At 34.4% G+C, this 22,438-nt stretch overlaps 1 protein-coding gene across 6 annotated transcripts in view; it reads left to right on the forward strand.

Moving 5' to 3' along the window:
* Positions 1–22,438, forward strand: part of LOC149773039 (EF-hand calcium-binding domain-containing protein 6-like) — a 92,992-nt gene that overhangs the window by 1,660 nt on the left and 68,894 nt on the right. For 5 of the 6 annotated variants that reach the window (XM_089946900.1, XM_089946899.1, XM_089946901.1 and 2 more), the window contains exons 2-3: positions 11,901–12,116; positions 20,819–20,892. In XM_089946900.1, coding sequence (XP_089803026.1) covers positions 11,901–12,116; positions 20,819–20,892 — 290 coding nt within the window. The remainder of the gene's footprint in view (positions 1–11,900; positions 12,117–20,818; positions 20,893–22,438) is intronic. The other variant, XM_089946903.1, reaches the window with a different exon arrangement.

The following is a 22,438-nucleotide window of genomic DNA, read 5'->3' on the forward strand; positions in this document are numbered from 1 at the left end:
TGGGGGGTAAGAGTTGTGTGTGCGTGAGAGAGAGAGAGAGAGAGAAAGAAAGAGAGTTCATCAGTATCTGAATGTACTTGTATTTAACTTTGCACGTTAGTAAGCAATTCAATTCATTAAGTAATGAACAAAGAGGAAAACAAACCAGAATAAATAAAACATAATATGTTTCAAAAAGAAAAATGATGCCCAAGTTAAATACAAATGCTAAAGATCTATAATACACAGACATGTCAGGTATGGTGTTCTATAATACACAGACATGTCAGGTATAGTGTTCTATAATACACAGACATGTCAGGTATGGTGTTTGTGTTAGAGAATTTATGGGGAAAATTGTATACAGACGAGTAAAGACTGCTGTCGAATCAAATTAAAATTTTCGCGTTTTTGATAATTTATGTGCTTAGGCCTGCAAACTGTTTGACAAGCAGTACAAAAGATCGAACTTTAGCATTCTCAGTTTTAATATTTTAAAGGTAGACTGCTATTCTTACGTCAGATCTTTTCGATGAACATAACATCGTCGTGTCAAAATTTTAATTCTCTGAATTCTTTTTTCTTTTTTCTTTTTGCATTCTTTCTCGTCGACAGTGTTATATATACGGCTATGGAGGGGTATGATTGATCGATATGAAATGTAAATGTTTTTTCAAGAGAATCTTTTGTGAGTTTATCCTGTTTGTAACAGAAACAAACAGAAAATTTTTCATTTATGGAATTTCAGTCCTTCTACAGATTGTCTTTGGAACACTCGTTGCTGAAATTCACCTAATTATTTAGTTGCAGAATTGTGAACTCATTTTTCAATACAGATGTAGATAATAAAAAAATACAAATGCCGGTGAATGTGTCGTTTTCTCCTTGTATAATCATGTATTTCTCGTGAGATACAGGTTTGATCACTAGTATTTTGAAATTCAAAGTTATTACATATTTAATATGATTAAATATCCAAAGGTTTACCGTAGGTGTTTAATTAGTACCACCAGTCCTTAAATATACAGCGAAAGGCAACTTTACTAAAGCTGTTTCAATCTTGTCACACGACACAAAACAGGTTACTAGGCTACTTCCCCCGGGTCGCTTCTGCTTTCATCGCGGTGCAAAGGAAATAAATATCCCCCATGCTGATGCAAACTGTTTAAAGGAAGAAGCCTAGGCTAAGGACACCGGTTGTTTGTCGCATACATTTTTAGACGGACATAAGGCAAAATGCATGAAAATGGGAAATATTTATTCACACTATGCATTCAAGACCGTGTTTCGTCTTCTTTTTGTTATTCTTTTGTTATTGTTCTTTTTGGTTTGCTCTTATTGGTTTCGTTTTTTATTAATTTTTTTTTTAATCACGGAAAGATCTGAGATCGTGCGATTTGAGAAGGTAATGGAGCTACGCACATAGTGGAGGGTTAACACTTGCAAACAGATGATATTATACTATCAGTATAGTCTAATTAATTAATGCCATTATCTGCACGCTTTAAAATGATTTTCAAGAACTAGACAGAAGATCTTTGTTCTTCAACGATATCAGTGGCGTCACTAGGGGGTGGGGGTGCGGACTGCACCGGATGACACCATCAGAGGGGGTGATACCAAAATGGCTGCCTATAAAAATTTTGAATTTTGTGCAGGAAAGGGGTCCATGGGGGTGACCCCATGAGTTACCGCACACGACATTCTTTAAAACATTTAAATTTTTGTGCAGGAATGAGGTCCATGGGGGTGACACCATGACTTACCGCACTGGATGACACCAACCTTAGTGACGCCACTGAACGATATCATACTTTGTTTAAATATGATATTGATTTTGTTAGACCCAATTCAAATGAAGCCTTGCTAGCCTTCATAGATGGATCGAAACCCGTAAGGGCGCAAGAATAAATCAGAACATGTAAGCCACTGACGATAAGATCTGCTAGGATTGTTTGCTTGCTTCGACCAAAATGAGACAAATGGTTTTGATTAATGAGTTTTAGATTTCGTTTATCTATTATAAGAGCTGTATACACTTCGATCTGACAGTTCTTAAATCCCATTCTTATATATCGAACATCGATAATGCTCATTTTCAATAAACGCAGGTAGCAAGTAATTATACAGCAAACTTATTGAATATAAAGAACAGTGACTATTTTCATCACGATTTTTTATTTATAATTTTTTTTTGCAAAATTATATATTTGCGTTTGTTCTTTGATTTTGTGAAATATTTGGATCTGAAAACTTTAACTGGCATACCATGTTTAGGAAAGTAAAATTTGGGGGCTCGAACCATTGCTCATACAGTTCTCCAGAGGGCTTTTCGTCAAGTGAACAGACTACAGCTTAACCAGTACAGGTCCCATTATGCAGACGAGGCCATTGTGTAGGCATTTCGTGTTTATACATAAGGGTTATCTGCATATCAACGCAGTCCTGCCATAATAGTGACGAGAAAGATTAATTATCCCATAAAGGTCTTCAAGACAAGCATAGGCGCAGAAATGGATACAATTTTAAAACTACAAAAAATAAACCCCAACAATTTTGTAAAAATATAAACCTAATTGTATTCAAACGGCCCTCTCAGTTTTTTGAATATCATAACTGAACGGTTTCGGGAGCCAAAAAGGCTGCATCCATTTGTTCGCTGGAAGCCTTTGAGTAAACTTGTCAATTTCAGTAAGAGATCATTCTGATCTGCAGAAGTGTTTAGCTAAACTTATCTCTAATCCAAGTATACAAGAAATGGCTGTAAGCTCGCAACATTCTATCAAACAATACTTTAAAAAAAATGGCAAAAAATAATACAAATAACGCAGTTAGACCGTACATTGGTGTGGTAAGCAGGGATGACTGTTGACTAACCTTGTACTTTTTTCATCAAGTCTTCCACTCCTCTCCACCTGACAGCCCTCCCCTCCCCCCATCTCCGCACCCGTTTTGGATCTAAAAAGAGATTCCCTGAATAATGTTGATAATTTGGCAATGCTAGCCCAACATCACTAAAAATAGGTGAAAAGAATGGCAGGCCATGGAAATAGTTCTACCTTTCCTAAATTAGAGAAGGGTCTCTCAGTACTGGAACAATATTCAGTATTACAAAAAAAAATCTGACACTTTTAACATCTGAAAATAGAAAAAAATAAGTTCTTTTGTAGCATAAAAAGATTCGGTACTAATAATTATTTCCTTGTATTAAAATATTTATTTCCATAAAATTCTTAATTTTCTAATATGAAAGTTCAGCTACCATCACATCAAAAGAAGAAACTGCGTGTAATATTTCAAACGGCACACTATGCATTTTATACTACTTAATCTTATAGGTTTACAACTTTAGAGCCATTTAACATCTTCAGCACCTTCGATTACTTTTATTTACTTTATTAATTCATAATGTCATTATGTCATTTATAAATAATTTTCATAATAGGTAATCTTAAAATGTAATATGTAGTGGCGTGGCAAGAAATTCTGGGCCACCTCTTCATAGAACTTAATTCTGGTGCCCGAACCCAGTAAAAAAAGATTGTTCAATGGGAATTTTTGGGCCTCCACTGGGCCTGCCTCCCCTACTCCCGGTTGTTGCGGGGCTTGATCTTGGGCGGTTGTTACACCTCTTGCAATGTTACAAATTCTGAACGTTCTTTTATCAAGTAAACATATGTATGAAACTCTATGCTAATCATGTTATTTAATATACAACACATTATTATAACATTTTTCTACAACTTATATCCTTTTTTTGCACACTCAGTACTGATTCACTGTATATTTTTGTTTTGTCCGCTTGCTGCCTTTTCAAACAGAAGCTTTCTTTTTTCCTTTAGGTGAAACATACACATGCTATATTTAATATATCAAACTAATTTTTAGACACATATACAGAATCTTTTTAATAAATTTCACTTGAAATAAAAATCAATTGCTTATTTTGAACACGTCATAAACAAATGTAGCAGGTGAACACACTATTTTTTGAGTACTAGAAGTTACTAATTCAGTTCAATGTACCTGTGCATGGGAGGTTTAATCCAGAAGTACTTTTGAATTAAGTTTACACGCAAGTGAGTATGCAGAGGACATACCAAAAGAAAATGAAAAGTGGCTGCACATAAGTCTTTGTGTAATCAGACAGATATCCTCGCAAGAATTATATAATTAACCTAGCCATTTCAGGTGTGTAGGCGGACTGTATACGACGTCATTAAAAAAGCGAAATGATAGTAGTTTACAACTACACACCATGTATCAGTACAGGTCGAGGCACATAAACTGCTAAGTGTAACCTTTCAGTTACTCCCCTCCAACCTCTACGAGGGCACCATAGTTATGCGGCGATTTATACTCCCACAAAAAGGACTGTATTTAGAATACTTATCAGAACCGCATGTGAAAGAAGTGTCTGAGAAAGATAATGTAAGTGCTTTCATGGAATTGGTAATGACTGTATAATACTGACGAAAATAGCCAATGTAGTATGAACCACAAAACTTTTCTTTTTAAAAAGATAACATTCCCAGAAATAAGAAGGGTGAGGGGTATCAGTCACAGTCAGAGAATATAGATAAAATTATGCCAAAGCATCCATACCTAGTGTATGATAAAATATTTACATTATAATCAAATGACCTTAGGGCATGGTGATGCTGTAATAAACCTAATGTAATTGATATTTGCATTGATATCACCGGATCTGGCTTCATTAAATTGTAGTGATTATTTGTTGATTATGGGGTGTCGGTATTCGGGAAATATCCAGTTTATATGAACAGACTTCATAATGCATAGTCTTCACGGGATTTTATGGTAGTATGGGATTGGGTTTTCAAAAATGGACCCTCCCTGATTTATTAACATAATGAATTCTCTAAATATTCTAATGTATACGTTTTTACTACTTTGAGATCGAAACAATTCTTTGTATTGTCTGAGTCGTGTTTTGTGGTCCATGGCGTAAAGTATCAATATTCAGCTTGGAAAAAGCACCCCGATGGGTCATACATATTGGAAGCAAAATAAAACCAGGTGTGAAGTTAGGGCCTAGTGGCTGTTTGTTCATTAGTGATGAGAAGAAATTGTGTGTAGTATTTACGCGTTTAAGAACGCCTCATATAAGAACTGCTGTCTTAAGGTTCTCGGAAATTGGGGAAACATGGACCTTAAGCCGGACTCAAGTGCGGAATCGCTTGATTCGCTCAGTAGTGAGACCAGTTAAATATGAGGAATGTGATACGGGAAGCATGACCACATGTATGCGAGCTAATAAACTTAAGGTTTAAAAAATAGATGTTTGAGCATGATGACAAAGAAAAATATTATAATCCACTGATCTGTTCCACTTCCCACTGATTTCCATGTAAATGTGTTATTGAAATTCTTAATAAATTCCACAAACATTTCCAACGACTATAGATAACCATTGTCAAATTTAAAAAAAAATTAAAAAAAAAAATTAAAAAAAATAATAAAAAATACAGACCAACCCTGGATTTGTTTCATGCAATAGAAAGGAAACATTCGTTGTCAATTGATTATTGATTCCTATAATAATAATTCTCGTGAATACAAATGTGGTAAATTTAATCAGAAACTGACTATTCTGTGAAGTAAATGTACAATTAATTAGTTTTCTCGTTATATTGACAACTTTCTTCATAATAAATAATAAATGTTAAAAAAGTATGCACAGTATATATTGTATATTCTCTCCTCGATGACTTTGTTTGCATCGTTCTGCAAAATTTAATTTAAAATAAATGAAAATTGCTATTAAAAAACAGAAGGGAAAACACGGTTCGTTAAGCTAAGAATAACTGTCCGAAATGCTGAATACTGTAACAGTTATAACATACCAGCAATTCTGTCCGAAATATGATATCCAGGAAATAATTTGTACTTTAATAATTTTAGCCTAACGCCGCCTGTTAGAAACGGTGTCACAGTCTATCAAAGAACCAAATTCGAAAAGCGGGAGAATTCAATATTTACTGGATTATAATACCCTTACAAACATTTAATCATGCCATTAATGAGTCCCCGAACCCATATCTTTCGACCTGTAAGAAATGTCAGAGTGTCGATCTCAAGAGACAACGATGATTTAGGCCTAAACCGTAATACGAATGCCATGATAACCCTGAACTACGATCTATTGAATCGACCACAGTCAGCCCCAGTCAAACGAGGTTAGTGTTTTAGATTTTAGATTTTAAATGGCTATGAAAACATTTTAGCCAGATTGTTTTCAGTAAGTTCAAACAAAAATGCTGGCTTTTATCATTGTCTCTCTTATTTTCAATGTAAGCACGTATAACACACACACACACACACACACACACACACACACGTGCGCGCGATATGGTAATTTTTCTTTTGAATTGAAAGTTATTCATTTCTTATATATTGTCAAATTTGTTAACCAAAGGAAGCCTATAAATACTTGTCGTAAATGTTTCTCCATCTTTGACATTTTTCTTCCTAGGTCTGCTAAAAAAAAAACAGTCTTAACTGGCACTGTATATAGCTCCTATTTTATTGGAAAAATAAACCTGAAAGTTTGTTGAATCCCGAAACGTCCTATTCTGTATGAACCCAACAAATTACCGTCTAAATTTCTTGCATGCATTAGGAAAAGTAAAATGTTAACTTTTCCGAGTAGGATAGCCTATGTCGGTGCTTGTATTTCACCTCAATATTATGAAGTAGACATTTGACAGTTATTAAATCAATCTTTAATTCACCTTAGAAATTTTTCTTAAAAACAGCAAAACTGCTTTAAATTCGTATAAACAGTACTGAACTTTAGAACTACATTCTGATATTATTCTTTCAATAGCTTTCTTGGCAGGATTGACAGTCTAAGAATATTACATTTTCTTTTTTATGGTTCCGCTCACATTTGCTATGTACGTATGAGAGAGGGATCAAAGTTGTTTCCATCAGTACATTGGGGAGAGTTGGCATACCTTCATGCTACTTTCACTTACTGTGATTGAGATTTCTTTACATGTGGTAATTTTAAAAACTGCCATAACTCTATGCTATGTTCATGTATGGGGACTGAAATTTCTCTGTACATGGTAACTATGGAAACTATGCACTATCTAAAGCTGACAAGAGGATTAAAATGGCTGATTTCATGTGCTCGAAAAATGCACTTGAACTAGTTCAAAGTACATTAACTGTAGCAGCCATTAAAATAGGGAAAGTTTATTTTGATACATTAAACAATATAAGCTTCTGAAACTGCAGCGAGATGAATTATAAAACAGAAATCGGATAGAAAAATTATCGACTATTTCTTTTTGTGTCCTATTTACTTTTCGAGTAAAGGAAGTGAAAATGATCAAGAGAAGCCAGTATTATTTTGAGAGGTATACATCTGAAGTAAGGCCAAGCAGTATACTCTATAATCAAATTACAGCTATCGATCGTAAACTAAAAAGGGAATGAAAAGTTTCTTCAATAAACCATGCCTTTAAAAGAAATAACTGGGACAACCATTGAAAAAAACTTGGGTGTTTCTTTTTCTTTAAAAATAAAACCCTATGCCAAGGACACAGTTGTAGAGCGAAATTAATACAATGTATGTATGCATTTTCTGGCAAATTTCAGTCTTATTTATGATCAGGCAAAAACATTTTTAATTTACCAGATCCTGGAACTTATATTTTGATCAGTCCAATTCATACGAGACACTTTGCATACTCTTTTTTAGTGCAGTTTAATCAAATAATAAGTTGAATGAAGTATAATGCTAGTACATGAAGATACAATGCAGCTTGCAGTGTAGCTTCACGTGAGCCGACCCGTGTCCCCTATTCTTCTTGAATGCTAATAAGATGTCCGTGTTTATAACCGTTAGTAATAATAGCCTCAGGTTTGCAGGACTGTTATCACCCACGGTTATAAAACGAGGCATCATTACGTCGTCTTTATACACTCAGTGATTGCCGAAAAATGTTTCCTACGGCAAACAATTTTTGTGTGTGCATACATTCCTATTTTCACATTGTTAAAACAACCTGTTTTTCATGTGTGAAAGCTAATTTGATTGTCGCCCCCCCCCCAAAAAAAAATACTAATTAAAAAATGAGTGAAACAACTGGAACGTATCATAGATTTAGTTTCCTTTACAGTGTGATTGTTAAACATATGGAAACGCTTAAACTACAGGAGCATCCGACAGCTTCGTCCCTGCGCCCCCATTAAGAATTCCACCCCACAACCCCTTGCCTGCTTGTTTACTCCCCCATAAAAATTATTCCTGAATTCCTGTCGATTATGTGAAAAAAAGACTTATGTTCCATATGTAAATTAAAAACCCCATGTATGTCACATGTTTTAAATAAACTCTTTCGCACGTTACATACATGCAGTAAATAATACGAACGTTCTTGTTTTCATCTACATGTATGCAAGTTTTCTATCGTCATAATTATCAGAAGAATAACTCTTTACTTTTGAGTCAGAATATATCGATGTAATTATCTTTCAAATCTTTCAGAAAAAGAAGTGTTCGATACACAAAACCAAGGTCAGGTTAACCTTATATTGTGTGTCAGTAAGCTCGTCTAGATTAGTTTGCGGCTTTGTATAGAATGAATGCTAAGAATCGAGTTCATGTATTTATTGTACAGCTAGACTTCAAGAACACACCTCGTGTGGACTTGATGACAAAAGTCAACACCGGTTACTCTATAACTGATTGATTTCATTCATATACAGTCAAGGATAGATTATTGATAATTTATCTACCTACGTTTTGTTGACCAATGATATGTCTCAAAATATGTTAATTACTGCTTGAATGTGGAAATATGTTTGAAAAAATATTCGCATAACTGACATTGCTCACTGGAAATGAAGTGATAATCGCGATCCGACATTAAGGATTATACAGTTGGTATAAACATTTTTGGTTATGCATGTACTGCATAAAGCAAGTAACGAACTCTTGATTGTAAAATAACGATGGGTTATGGTATCTGTTGATATAATGAGAAATTTAAAGAATAACTGCTCCGGTGGTCTAGTGGTTAGAGCGTCCGCCTCTGATGCGGTAGATCGCGGGTTCGAACTCCAGCCGAGTCATACCAAAGACTTATCAAAATGGTACTGAGCTAGGCGCTCAGCATTACGAGGTCAGTTGTATGACTGGTCGGCTTGTTGTCAGGATAATATGAATGGGTGGGACACCATGCTACATGTCTGCGGCATGATGCGCTAGTGCTAGACATCACTATAAACAGCCACACTGCAGACATCGTAGAGATATGACTGAAAGATTGTTAAAGCTACGTTACAAATCCAACACACACACACACACACACACACACACACACACACACACACTGAGTGAGATACACGTTAGTTACTTTTAAGCTTTCATTTTCAGGGGTAAATTCGTTGGCATTTTGACATACCACTCTGGCACAGTAACGCAAGTAGGTTATTTAGTGCCTAAGCAATTGGAATAATGTGTTTTGCTTTGCCCAAAGGACTGTTAGTGGTTTTGTGAGATTAATACTATTTTGCAGCACATGATAGGTTATACCAGAATATCTGGTGGAGGAAGAAATCGGGAAGATCCACTGATCCACGGGAAGCTACTGGCAAGCTTTCTCAAATACCCATGATAGCCGCCCCAAGACTCGAACCCACACAGGCAAAGGTGAGAGTCAGTGATCTTGTAAGGAGAGAGCCTTAGACCACTCGGCTACCTGGGGCCCCTGGTCAAAGGCCGCACCAAGGTAACCAAGCCAGGCTGATTCAATTCAAACCCGCACCTATTTGTTCTCGAATTTGACATGCTAACCACTGCACTATCACATCTACTGCCTCCATTAGACGCCTTTTGCGACAAACGGGAGGACGCATCAGGTCTATTCTACATTCTCGAGACCTTAGGACATCCTACCCACCCCACCCCGTCAATTTGTTTCTTCTTAGTAAGACTTCGTTCAGGTTCAGCTAACTCAAATACTCTGATGCGGGCTCGCAGGTCTATTTTTTTACTTCAAAGCAGTTAAATTAACTACTTTGAAGCGTGTACCTCACTTATTTGGTCGTTTTCAGCTCTCAAGATTTTGTCTAAGGCTCTAAGCCATTAAGCTGTGCTCCGCAAATTCTGGAAATAAGACCACCCGTTGACGTTGCTATTTTATTTTTTTTATCACTAAAAGACTGTAGGATTCGAATACAATCCTAGGGACTTTTATTTATTTATTTATCAAGAATCAGATTTGCTTTTAGTACATGGATAGTATGTGATTATACCTTTGCTAACGAGTACACACTACCAACTGCTGACAGTGTGAAATCCATTCTATAAGAATTGTTAGCTGTATGTTGAACAAGTTTATGTTGCGGTCTTTGAATTACTTCATTGGGTGAGCAGTCCCAACATTTCTACCATTTGGATGCCAAAGAAAGTTTGTCTGTCATTCCTTCGTGGGTGCACTTCCAAAATACAGTGTGCAGTGTTTCCTTTTACCTCATTTGCGCATCCGAGAGCCCCAAATTTTTAATTTGACCCCCATTTTTGATACCAAAGTTTGTATTTTACTCAGTCTGACCCCCATTTTTGACACCAAGGACAGTTTTGACTTCTTGCATTCTTGCATCCCTATGGGGATACACGTTTGTGGCTGTGTACGTTATATACTGATAGAAGCAGAGGACTCGTATTGGAATTCAAGTCGATTTCGTAGTAGTTGTTTTAAAAAATACTTTATTGGAGAGAGAGAGAAAGAGGGAGAGATGCAAGGCATCGATCAAACAGATACACCTGGAACAAATAAAATTTCATATAAATATATATATATATATATATATATATATATATATATATATATATATATATATATATATATATATATATATATATATATATATATATAATCATCTTAAGTCAGTGTCAAAATATTGTGAGAAAGAACAACATACACAGAAAAACTTAAGTCATATATATTTCAGTGTGTCATATCCCGATCTAAATATGTTAGAGCATTACAGTGTAGTTTACAGTATGTAGGGTATATACAGTAGATTAACGTGGGTAGGCAGGGTAAGTATGGGCAATTAGGGTAGGCATAGGTGGGCAAGGATAAAGGGTAGAATAAGCTAGGGTATACACTGAATGATGCGGAACAGTAGTGAGGTATCCCGATGGGAAGGGAGTAATAAAACTTGATAAAAACTTGACTTAGCCATGTCTGCATACATTTTAATTGAGGCATCGGAACTTAAGTCGTCCTTGAAGATCGGGTTTGTAAGTCAGTCGATTGAGCTAGAAAAGGCCAGGTAGCATAGCACATTAGCTATAAATGGTCAAGTAGCTAGAGTTAGTTATCAATGTGTATTAAGCGAGGTGTGGCAAACTCTAACACGTAGTGGTGGATCTCATACCACACGAATTAGCTTCTGCAGCCTAGCTTCGCGTTTGTCTCTGTGACAAGTTGTTTCCAGCCAATCAGAGCACGATTTGGAGAAGCTTTCGTTTGTGGCTGCAAAGTTTGAGCCTAGGTGAATTTGCTTCCCCTCGTCATTTTAAAGTGGATTCTTGACGTTAAAACACGCGATGCGTATTCAACGTGCGCGCAATATGTAGTGTGGAGTACTTCTAGAACTAGTTTTCGACAGTTGTGAAGGAAAAGACTTGTTTACCTTATTCCTTTCTGAATGTGCTTCTCATTTGGATGACTCCAATACTATACGGTATCAACGATAGTTACACGAAGAACGAATCAATCGAAATATCTCAGAAGAGTTCATAATCCTAGTTTTAAACATTTTATCTAAAGTAATTGTACCAATTATCCCAGGTAAGACCACATACGTTATGATTCAGGAATATCACAGCCACTTGACAATGTCATCATCCATTATTGAATGTTTTATTTAAGCATGCGAACCCAAAGCACCTTATGCATATCAGAAGATTCCTCGCCCAATTTTACCTACAATTAACGACACAGCTTCTGAGAGAACAGAAATTACGGCAGAGCTGCACCTCACTGCCCTAGCGACCGGTAAAGAGAACAAATACCCGATTCTGAAATACCCCGTTCTACCCAGCATTCCCAGGAAACATGGTCTTCGTGCCTTTGAAGAACTAGAAGGTTACGCACTGACGTCAGCGTGACTTTTACTTACCTGCTAAATACAAAATAACGCAGTTTAAGTGACCCTCTTCCTCCATTTGACTATAAATGAATACAAATTGTCTCTCATTGCTCAATTCGAGTTACCTATTAGGTACTTAAACGAGTGTTAGCTATCGAGTAGCCGTTTGTTTAATCAACACAATTCATTTTTCTGTCATGCACTAAATGGCAGCCAAATTTATGAGATGAACCCTATAAAGACCGTTCTCTCAAAGAACTTAAACTGCGTTGTCAGTGATGTGAGGGTTGCTAATCCTAAACCTGGTCAAAGAAAACGCATTGCCATGTTTAGGATGCGCATAATAGCTGCTTATTCAAGCGCGGGGAGATTTGCTTACACAATTTAAACGTCGGTCTGATGCTTTTGTGTTGTTAACTACCATGTGGTTTTCGGTTGTTGTTTTTTGTATACAAGTACAGGAAACCAAGTATACCTTGCCGTGCTTTACGTCCGCATCTTACGTTGGACTTAACAATAGACGTAGACGAGTGTTAGATAGTTAAAAACTAATGTTATAAAGTTGACTGGTTTATATATGGACTATAATATGCAGTGTTTGTACATTTAATGTTTACTGTTATTATTATTATTATTATTATTATTATTATTATTATTTTACTCAACCGTTAGTCAGGCAACACACGACATAATGTAAAACACTATTTACAGTTTATAGATCTACAAGTTTCATTCTTGCAATTATTTTAATTTAACACCTGCATTTCTGCACTAATTTCCAAGACTGTGTTCGACATGTTAAGACACAGTTCACTGTTGTATTCCAGTGTCATCATCGAAAGTCACACACACACATGTACATTTTTCTTTGGCATCCAAAGTTTACTCCAATCAACCTGTATTAGTTTCTACTGGAATAAAGAATCGTTAAATGTGAAATGAAATACAGAAACACTAATGCACGAAAATCTGAAGGCGATGCTATTTAGCCGTGCAGATTCATTATTTACTGTAAATTATTACATATGATTTTTTTAAGTAAGATTTTTCAAAAAGAATCACTAGCTTTTTATGTTTGTTGATGCATCATACGTACTGTAGGTTAGTTTTCATGCGTGCTGCATATGCCTTAGCTATGATTTTGCGATATTGGTGTTTGTTAATGTGTGTTGGTGGCAGGTTATGTGTGTTTATATATATATATATATATATATATATATATATATATATATATATATATTCCATTTTTGTGGGTTACATCCCTCATTATATCATTTATATAGCATTCATAATTTTAAGAGATTACTTTTGCTAAAGTCAAAAAATATTAAAATTTCATGTTGTATAATTATAGAATTTCGCAAATTGCATACTAATTGTTAATTTATGAGATAATACAAAGTTTATTCTTGAATATTTTTTGAATGAAATATGACTTTATGAATTAGAAATTACTTATTTACTTGACCCTGGGTGGATTTCACATCACCGTGGGTTCTGGGTTTAGTTTAGTATCCATATCTGACTAAAGTGAAATCTTCTGTTTTTCATGTAAAACTTCCAGTTGTTTTTTCATCAGTGAAATGTGACTTTTGCCAAATGATTCTAAAAGGAATTATTATTCTTTTAATAGAAATAAAAAAGGGAATAAACAGTAAAATTGTTACATACGGAAAGTGTATTATTTGAGTGAATAATCATGGGTTGGAGGATATGTTAGAGTGTTTGTGTGCATACTCATAGGTTGATGACAATTTGTAGTGTGACTGAAAAAAGGTGTCTGCCATTTTGGATACTATTGCATATTACAGCGCAAGGCGATTAAGTGCAAACAATTAGACTATATGTAAATCAAAGTAATCGGACGATAGCTGTTGACCGAAATCCATTCGTTCCATGTTGACAGGATACTGTCCATTTAAATACAGACTTCAACCGATTGCCGTCTTTAAAACGATTGAAGCAAAAAATTAAATAAATACGTGATTTCATTTTCCTGCCAAAAGGAACGGGACTGGTCGCTCAGATTATCCCCCACCGCCCGTTGAATAAAGTGAACAACGGTTGCATGATCTAATTTTATTCCTCAGAGAAGATCTATTAACGATACCATACGATAGTTATGTATGCCCTCACTGTATAATTATTATAATAATTTGCCTCTGTGTACTGAAACTTATTTTTTTTATTTAAAGCTGTCACGATCAGCAGATAACGTATAAAGGTAGCCATTATTGAATCCAGCTTTATGGTCTATATCCATTGGGCGCTTAAAGATATTGGGAAAAATAGCAGATGTCTTTTGAAGTGTGAAGTCTAATATTCTTAACTAAAAATTAAAAGAAAAAAATCGGACTATTCATAGCATTCAGGAATTTCGGAATTTATTAGGGTTTCGGGAAAATATTTTCATAAAAAATATAGTTTTTTTCGGAAAAATTGCAAAGGTCGGCAGATGGAAAACCAGAAATAAAGTAATTTTTCTTCAGACCTTATTGTAATTGTTGATTTTTATGCTAAATTATACAAATTAAAAGGATAAGATTTAGTTTAGTTGCCATCATTCATAAATCTGCAAGAATGCGAGTAAAAAGTGTTCTTTAACGTACCGGGATCTAGTCATCAGTACATGTGCAAGCAGAAAATATTACACCCTGCATAACATATCGTTTAATATGTCAACGAAGGAGGGCAAGCCAAAGGCGTGAGATCGGTAGTATCACGGAGCGTAAAAATTACAACGACGAAGGGTAATAAATTACAACCTACGACTGAGGCTCAACTTCTGTTTCTGTATCCTCCATCATTGTCATCTGTGTCGATGCTGCCATTGCGGAAGCTCAACACATCGATCATTTTGACCTCCGTGTGCAAAGTATATTCGGCCGTAGATTAAGCTCGGTGTTAAAGCTTTTCAGATCATACTCAATGTTAAATTTGTTTTTCTTTCCTTTTATTTATGCATTTTTTCCATCAACATATTAGGCGGTCTGACAAAATAAGGTTGTCTTGTATTCCGCAAGATGATACCCCTTCTTCCGTCAGACGTTGAGCTACCCGACCAAAAAAAGGTGGTTTGTTCCACATCAAGATGCTCTGGACCACTTCCGGAGTTGGGATACCCTCTGTCGCTAAGCTTATAAGACATTTAGTCTCTGCGGGGTGTGAACAGTGTTCGTGAGCCGTAGGAATAACTTGTTAGTTGCCTGTCAGTTTAGCGCTGTTATGATTACACAAGTGATTGTTCGCAATAAATCGCCATACGCTGTAGCAATACGTTTTATTTGTTCATATAGTATTCTGAATCAGTATTCTGTAACTTTGAAATGTCATTGTGTCCGAGTATGTGTATGAGTGTGTTTATATACAAATACTATATATCGATATATTGCAATTGCAAAATAAGCTGAATGCATTTGTAATATATAAACTTTAAAATAATGAGAGATAATTTAATACAATTATACAATGTAAGTGTATTTCGAGCTGTTTACATATGCCTGGGTGTAAGGCATCTAAAAATACAGTAGTTATGTATTATGTAAAAAAATTGTCTAGCATGTCACAATCAACCACACATCATTTAATTTTGTATATTTATTTCACATAATGTTCATTAATTGATTTCACATCATACGCATTAATTTAGAAAACATCAATGCTTGTCAGGTTCTTCCCAGACATTGTATTACATCTGTAATTTTTTTATGTCTTATTATTATATCATTTTTCAGCTGCTGATAAATCTTCATTTCAGGTCTATTTTGACTTTTACATCTTAGAGCATGAATTTTCTCATAAATAAGACATTTCAAATGAACAATTTTTCCGTGAGACGTATAATCCCATTCTGAAATTTGTATCGGATATTGAGGTATTGTTAAGTAAGACAACATCGAGTGACATCAATCAATCATTTGACCCGAGTTTCACAAAATTTATCAAAAAATTTCCTCTAATTAATATTTTTTAATTATCTACATTATGATAGGGCAATACGTCTGACAATAATGGAATTTATATCGGGGTATACAAAAAGATCTAGAAATGCTATTTAGTTTGGAAACTGTACACCTGGAAATTGTTTGTTCTTAACACCAAAATAAAAAAGAACAAAAAAAAAAAAGAAAAAAAAAAAAGAATAAGTGGAAGTAATGATAATTTCCTCTGTGTTTTCTGATAGATACAACAAGACACTTTTCATGAGAACAAATGATACTGTGGCAGCATTTTAGTCATTGGCGTGAATGAAATATTAATTGCTGTAAACAAATAAACAGAGTAACTAAAGAGATATTTGCAAATGCATATAAACAGAGCAGCGAAATAGATATGCAAAAATGTAAAGTTCATGAAGACAATTAGAGGTGAATTTGAGACTGATCTTGGAAAGGAAGTAATAATATCATATAAACATAGGCTTGCTATTGCCCCCAAAACTGCATGATTATTCGAATTTCACTGTTAAACAAGACCTACCTTTGCCACAAAATTGTATAGTGGCTGAGAAAAATCATATTTTTTTTCTAAAAAAGAAATAAGCCATAAAACTACAAATGATCTGTCTGCTTGGTTATTCATACATGTAGTTTCTTTTATTGTTAGAACTTTTTCACTCTCTCTCCAAAGGTTTAAAGCCTTGGGGAGCGCAATGAACATATAAAGACTAAAATATTTTCACTCTGTGTTCTTGCTAGGCAACGACGCTATTAGAGAGAGCGTGACACGCAGATACACTATTCCTCAAACAATAACCTTTGTATATGCACTTAAAAGATTTATACTTTAATAGCAAAAAATCCCAGTAACGCAAAGCCCACGTAGAAGTATAAATCTGAAGACTTTTCTTATGGATAGACGTAACCAGAGTAATGTAATCGAACACCGTTCCATCGCTGGGTCGATTATATGGGAGAAATCTGTTTTAGTAGAGGTAGCGGAGAAAAGGAAGTTCGTAAAGAAAACGGTTATCTTTTGTATCTACATAATAGATAATTATTCAGCCAACCCCTGGACTTAACATGTCAATGAAAGTTTCTTTTCTCCCCAGCAAATTTGTGTTTAAAGTATTTCATGTAACATGAAGCTAAATTGCCTTAAAAGATAGATAATGAAAATTTAAGATATATTTCAGAGCTGTACTTACGTATTGAGGAGAAAATTATAGCCATTTTTATTTATATACCGCTTACAACATTAAGCATTTAATTCAGATCTATAATTCAAGATTTCAAATCCATGTTTGGCAAAGGTTTTTGGACTAAATGCATTATAATAAGTTCTAACATTCTTAAATAAAGTCTGCTCAGACTTCTTCACAGAGACGTTTTCCAAAATTGTACATGTATCAAAATAAATGCCGTGAAGCTCAGGTTTCACTGTTTTTAGTTGTGTCATGATATACAAAATGTAATGCAAAATAAAGAAAGAAAATGGAATACAAAAAGACCTAAACTATCTTGTCGTACAAAGTTACGATTTGGCAATCGCTTCCTTAAAGAAGCATCTGAAAAAATGAGCACAACAAACTCTGAAAAATCATAAAAAAAAACATAACGGAATGCCAATACAAATATAAAATATTTTTGTTTTAGTTTCATGGTGCTATGGTCGTCCCCTTAAATGGTAAATGGTCTTACTTGTAAAATCCGAAGGATCGATTAACACAACCAATTTAGAAGGCATTAAGCTCCTCTGTTAAGGTCACAATTTTCCATTCTATGCACAAAACGCTGACACATCTTATATCATTATAATATTGATGGCGTTATCTATCTATCTATCTATCTATCTATCTTACATACATACATTTATATATACATACATACAAAGATACATACATACGTACATACATACATACATACATACATACATACATACATACATACATACGTACGTACGTACATATATTCGACTGCTCATATGGCCTAAGAGGTTAGAGCGGCCGCATCGGATGCGGCAGGTTGCGGGTTCGAACCCCGACCGAGTCATGCCAAAGACATAAAAATGTTACAAGCAGCTGCCTCGCTTGGCGCTCAGCGTTAAGAGGTTAGTGTTAGGACTGGTCGGCCTGGTGTCAGGATAATGTGACTGGGTAGACAGCACTATAAATACCAAAACTGCAGACATCGTAGCGATATGTCTAAATCTCAATCTCTCTCTCTCTCTCTCTCTCTCTCTCTCTCTCTCTCTCTCACACACACACTTATATATTATCCAACTCAACATATATATGAGCTGATAGAAAATACATAGGATAAGTATTGCATACAATGTTATGAACATTTATATATAATGAATACCGTGAAGTCATACTATTTGTAAAGTAACACTTCGGGATAATTTTGAATTAATTCATTCATTTATCATCGTTTCTTTAGTTAGCCTTTTCTGAATGAAAAAAATAAACTCAGTTTTACAACGACCACATTACATCCTCAAATCCCAACCATGCCCCACCAAAAGATAAACAAAATCAACAGCAAAAAGAAAAGATCTAACAAAAAAGAAAACAAACATTCTGAGTAGCTACAAAATCTCTTTAAAGCCTCTTTTAGAATAGAATACAGATAGTTTCAAAAAAAAATATGTAGACTTCATTGTCATTCAGTCCACATATGTGAGGGGAATTGCCTACCTAGTAAGGGTTAAACAAATGGACAGATCTGGGCCTATGCAGTTTATTAGGAGTAATCAACAAGATAAATCCTGATATGCCAGCGCATTATGCGACGACAGATCGTGGTCCATGTTCGTTTGCAGTTAGGCCCGACTTATAAGCGTGCATAGATGGTATGTATAGCATCAGTAACATCAATATGCTTTTTACACTGAGTGTATTAAAACTTTATATAATATAAACTATGAACGTATGGAGTGACTGGGTAAAGGATTAATTTACAAACTGCTATATACATTACCACAGCTAATTGTGAATTTTACAGGTGTATAAGCACACTGACACGATCAAACTGTGATTCTCCAAAACTTCGCACCGGGCTGATTCAATAGATGCACATACCTTGTTATACAATGTACAGTATATATTTGTTTACGTGTTTTATATATCACAGCTATTTGTCATCCATAATTGTAAAACGTTTAAGTGCTCCATATAGGTAGACAGTTAAAACAGATTTGATAAGTGAGATGTTTAAGAAAAACTGAACAGAGGATTCAAAGACACTAGGAAAGTAGGTCCAGGGCTTCAAGCAGTTGCAGTTAAAGTAATTGAATTTACTAATAGTACTTGAAAGTGACTTTAAAGGAAAGGTTAAGAAAACTCAGAAGATCACCGGAGGTTTTTTTGTCATGTGTCATAGCTTGAATGGAAGTAAACGAATAATTAAAATTTGTAATTAGTGTATTCTCCTTTTATTTTGTGTTAGTATTGTACTCGATTTAGATTTTATTTTTTTCCCGCGCTCAGAGTAGACAGATCTAGTCACTGTAATCGATTGAAAACTTGATCTTAAATGAAACCGGAGTCTTAATTTTGCGATAAAAAATGTCTGTCGTAATGTGAAAGAGTATGGCAATATCCAGTATCAAAGAGTATTTTGTGTCAAACAGACCTTTCGTTTTTCAAATATTCTTTTCTTTTGTGATTTCCATCTTTTCTTCTCAAATATAAACCAAATCTTAATTCAAGAGGAAAATAAGATAGTATATAAACTATAGGTTGGTAATTTTTAATATTTAGAGACTACATTTCACTTTTGTCCTTGTTTAAAAAAATGATTTTAAAAAAAATGCAATAAAAGCAAAATAAAACATTTTTGTGGATACTTAAATTCGTAGATGTTAACTGGGTGTAAGCTTGCTTGAGGCAGATAAGATTTTGTGGGCTGTCAAAATTCATGTTTTGACGAAACAACTAAGTATACGAAAATTGGTACACAACGAATAAAGTCAAATTAACAGTGTATGTTTCATTTTTAAGGATTTTCGCCATTGTTTGTATTTTTATCAAGAGAGGGATTTAGGAATCTTTGGAACCTTGGTTTGAAAAAAATTTAAAAGCCACTTTTAAAGATTTGCCCATGAATAGAAAGTGTACGAGAACATTAACATTATGGGTCTAGTTAGATTTATAGGCATTATTGTCATAAATATGTACTTTTATCTCGAAATTTACATCAGCTGATACAGTATGAACAGCCATGTAAAAACCAAAATAGTGTCATAAAAGTTTAGCAATGATTAAGAAAAAGAAAGAAAACGAAAAACAGCCAGAAGAAAGGAAGTTTAAATGACTCCAATTATAAATTGTGTATTTCGGGAAGCCAGTGTATGTTTCATTTGTATGTATAGATTTTTTACGAACAAAAATTAAAACTTGTCCATTTGTGTATATATTTGTAGGGAATATTTAAATATGAATAATATATATATATATATATATATATATATATATATATATATATATATATATATATATATATATATATATATATATATATATATCAGTTTGATCATGAAATGATATTTTAAAACAAAAAAAAATTACTTTTGCATAAAAATTATTTAAAGATATTTAGGATATATTTATTATGTGAAGGTATATGTCATTCCAAGTTGCTGTTCGCATTATTCCTAAATTATTCTTCAGCTGCTATGTTATACTTCATCACTCTATACAAACTGTCAAGCATTTAGTATCAAAACCATACGCTTGAATTTGTTTTTCCTGTTGCAGAATATACACTTGGCCCCGAAAAATCAAAACAGAAGAAACAAGATGCAGTTACAATCCCGAAAAACACCGATGAGGTATCACTGTTCAATATAAAAAAATGCACTTACTTCATATACATTTAGATATCATAGGACAAAATCTAAAAAATACCCGCATTATTGCGCTGTGCATTTTGGGGGAGGAAAAGCTGTAGCATGAACATCGTTGTTTGGTCTTGTTCAGTATGTCTGTCCGTCCCTGCATCCGTCCGTTCGTGAAATCAAAGTTCAGTCAGCACCATTGGGCAAAACTAACTTTACCTAGATATATACAATATTTAGATATGTTAAATTGTTCGAATTTTCTGCAGTTGATCTGATTAGATTTTTCTGTCATTAAAGAAATGATTCGGTATTTATGGTTTTAAACATTCAGGACATAGACTTTTTTGGTACAAATTTTGTTGGGACGAAAACCAAAAACCATTAAATACAGACTAGTGAGATTTTGGCAGGCATATTAATGCACATATATTATGTGACCTGGTCTAATTTTCAAATTCATCTCTGAATTCTTAATTATTTTAAAAAAATTGATTTGGAACCTAATTTATTTTTTAACGAAAGCACACATACGCCAGTTGAGAATATCAAATTTAGTACGCATGTTGGTATGCCTGTTTCGTTGAATTTATTATCATTGTATGCCATTCCAATGAGTTCTGCAAGCTGTAACGCGGTTTCCAGCTATTTTGGATTTAGACTTGTTTGTGTACAGTGTGGACAAATGAGTCCTATCGTAAAAAAAACGACCGATATTCCTGTCTAAAAATACATTGCTATAATTACCTATATCTATGTCGTTTGACAATGCTTATTTTGGCAGTTAATTGAAAGTATTATCGGAATTTGAAGCAAAACATTTTCCTTTAAAGTGCAGCTTTTAATGGCCTGAAATCGACTATCAATTACCATTTAATTGATTTACACACGTCATTCACTGATATTTCAACCTAGCATGTAATGTACGACCTTACAGAGCTACACTTGATAAATTTATGACTGCGAAATGAAATAGCTGCACTGTACTGGGAAATATTTTTTTTTTGTTTGCCAATGGTAGATGTCTAAAGTTCTTACTGTCGTTGTTGTTTTGTTGTTGCAGTTGTCGTTGTCATAGAGCCATACAACATCTTCAAGTCTAATTAGACTGATTCGTGATAAAAGGTAGTGCAATTTTCAGGTGGAAAGAAGACGGGCAGGATTAACCGTTAACAGATTTATAGCTATGGTTTTAGAGAAGTAAACATAAAATACACATAAAATAGTATAATTGAAGGATTGAACATTTGAAAATGCTATTGAACAGACATGATGTAGAAGGGTCCTCGAACTTGAAAACATTCTGATGGACTATTTATTGGTTAATCATTACCTATCTACATGTATGTATTGTTCATTTATAGGTTGTATAGGTATAACTCAGAGCTAGAAAGGATATAGACATGGATGTATAACTGATAGTTGCTTGTCTCATCATTTCCATGAGTTACTTATCAAATTGCACTTTTATATTTCATGTGCAATGGGCATTTAAACGCACGCTCACGCAGCACACCCCCGTGTTATTTTGGGCGATCTT

Source organism: Sinohyriopsis cumingii, unplaced genomic scaffold, assembly GCF_028554795.1.
Source record: "Sinohyriopsis cumingii isolate HCF-2022 unplaced genomic scaffold, ASM2855479v2 utg000913l, whole genome shotgun sequence".
Lineage (NCBI taxonomy): Eukaryota > Metazoa > Mollusca > Bivalvia > Unionida > Unionidae > Sinohyriopsis > Sinohyriopsis cumingii.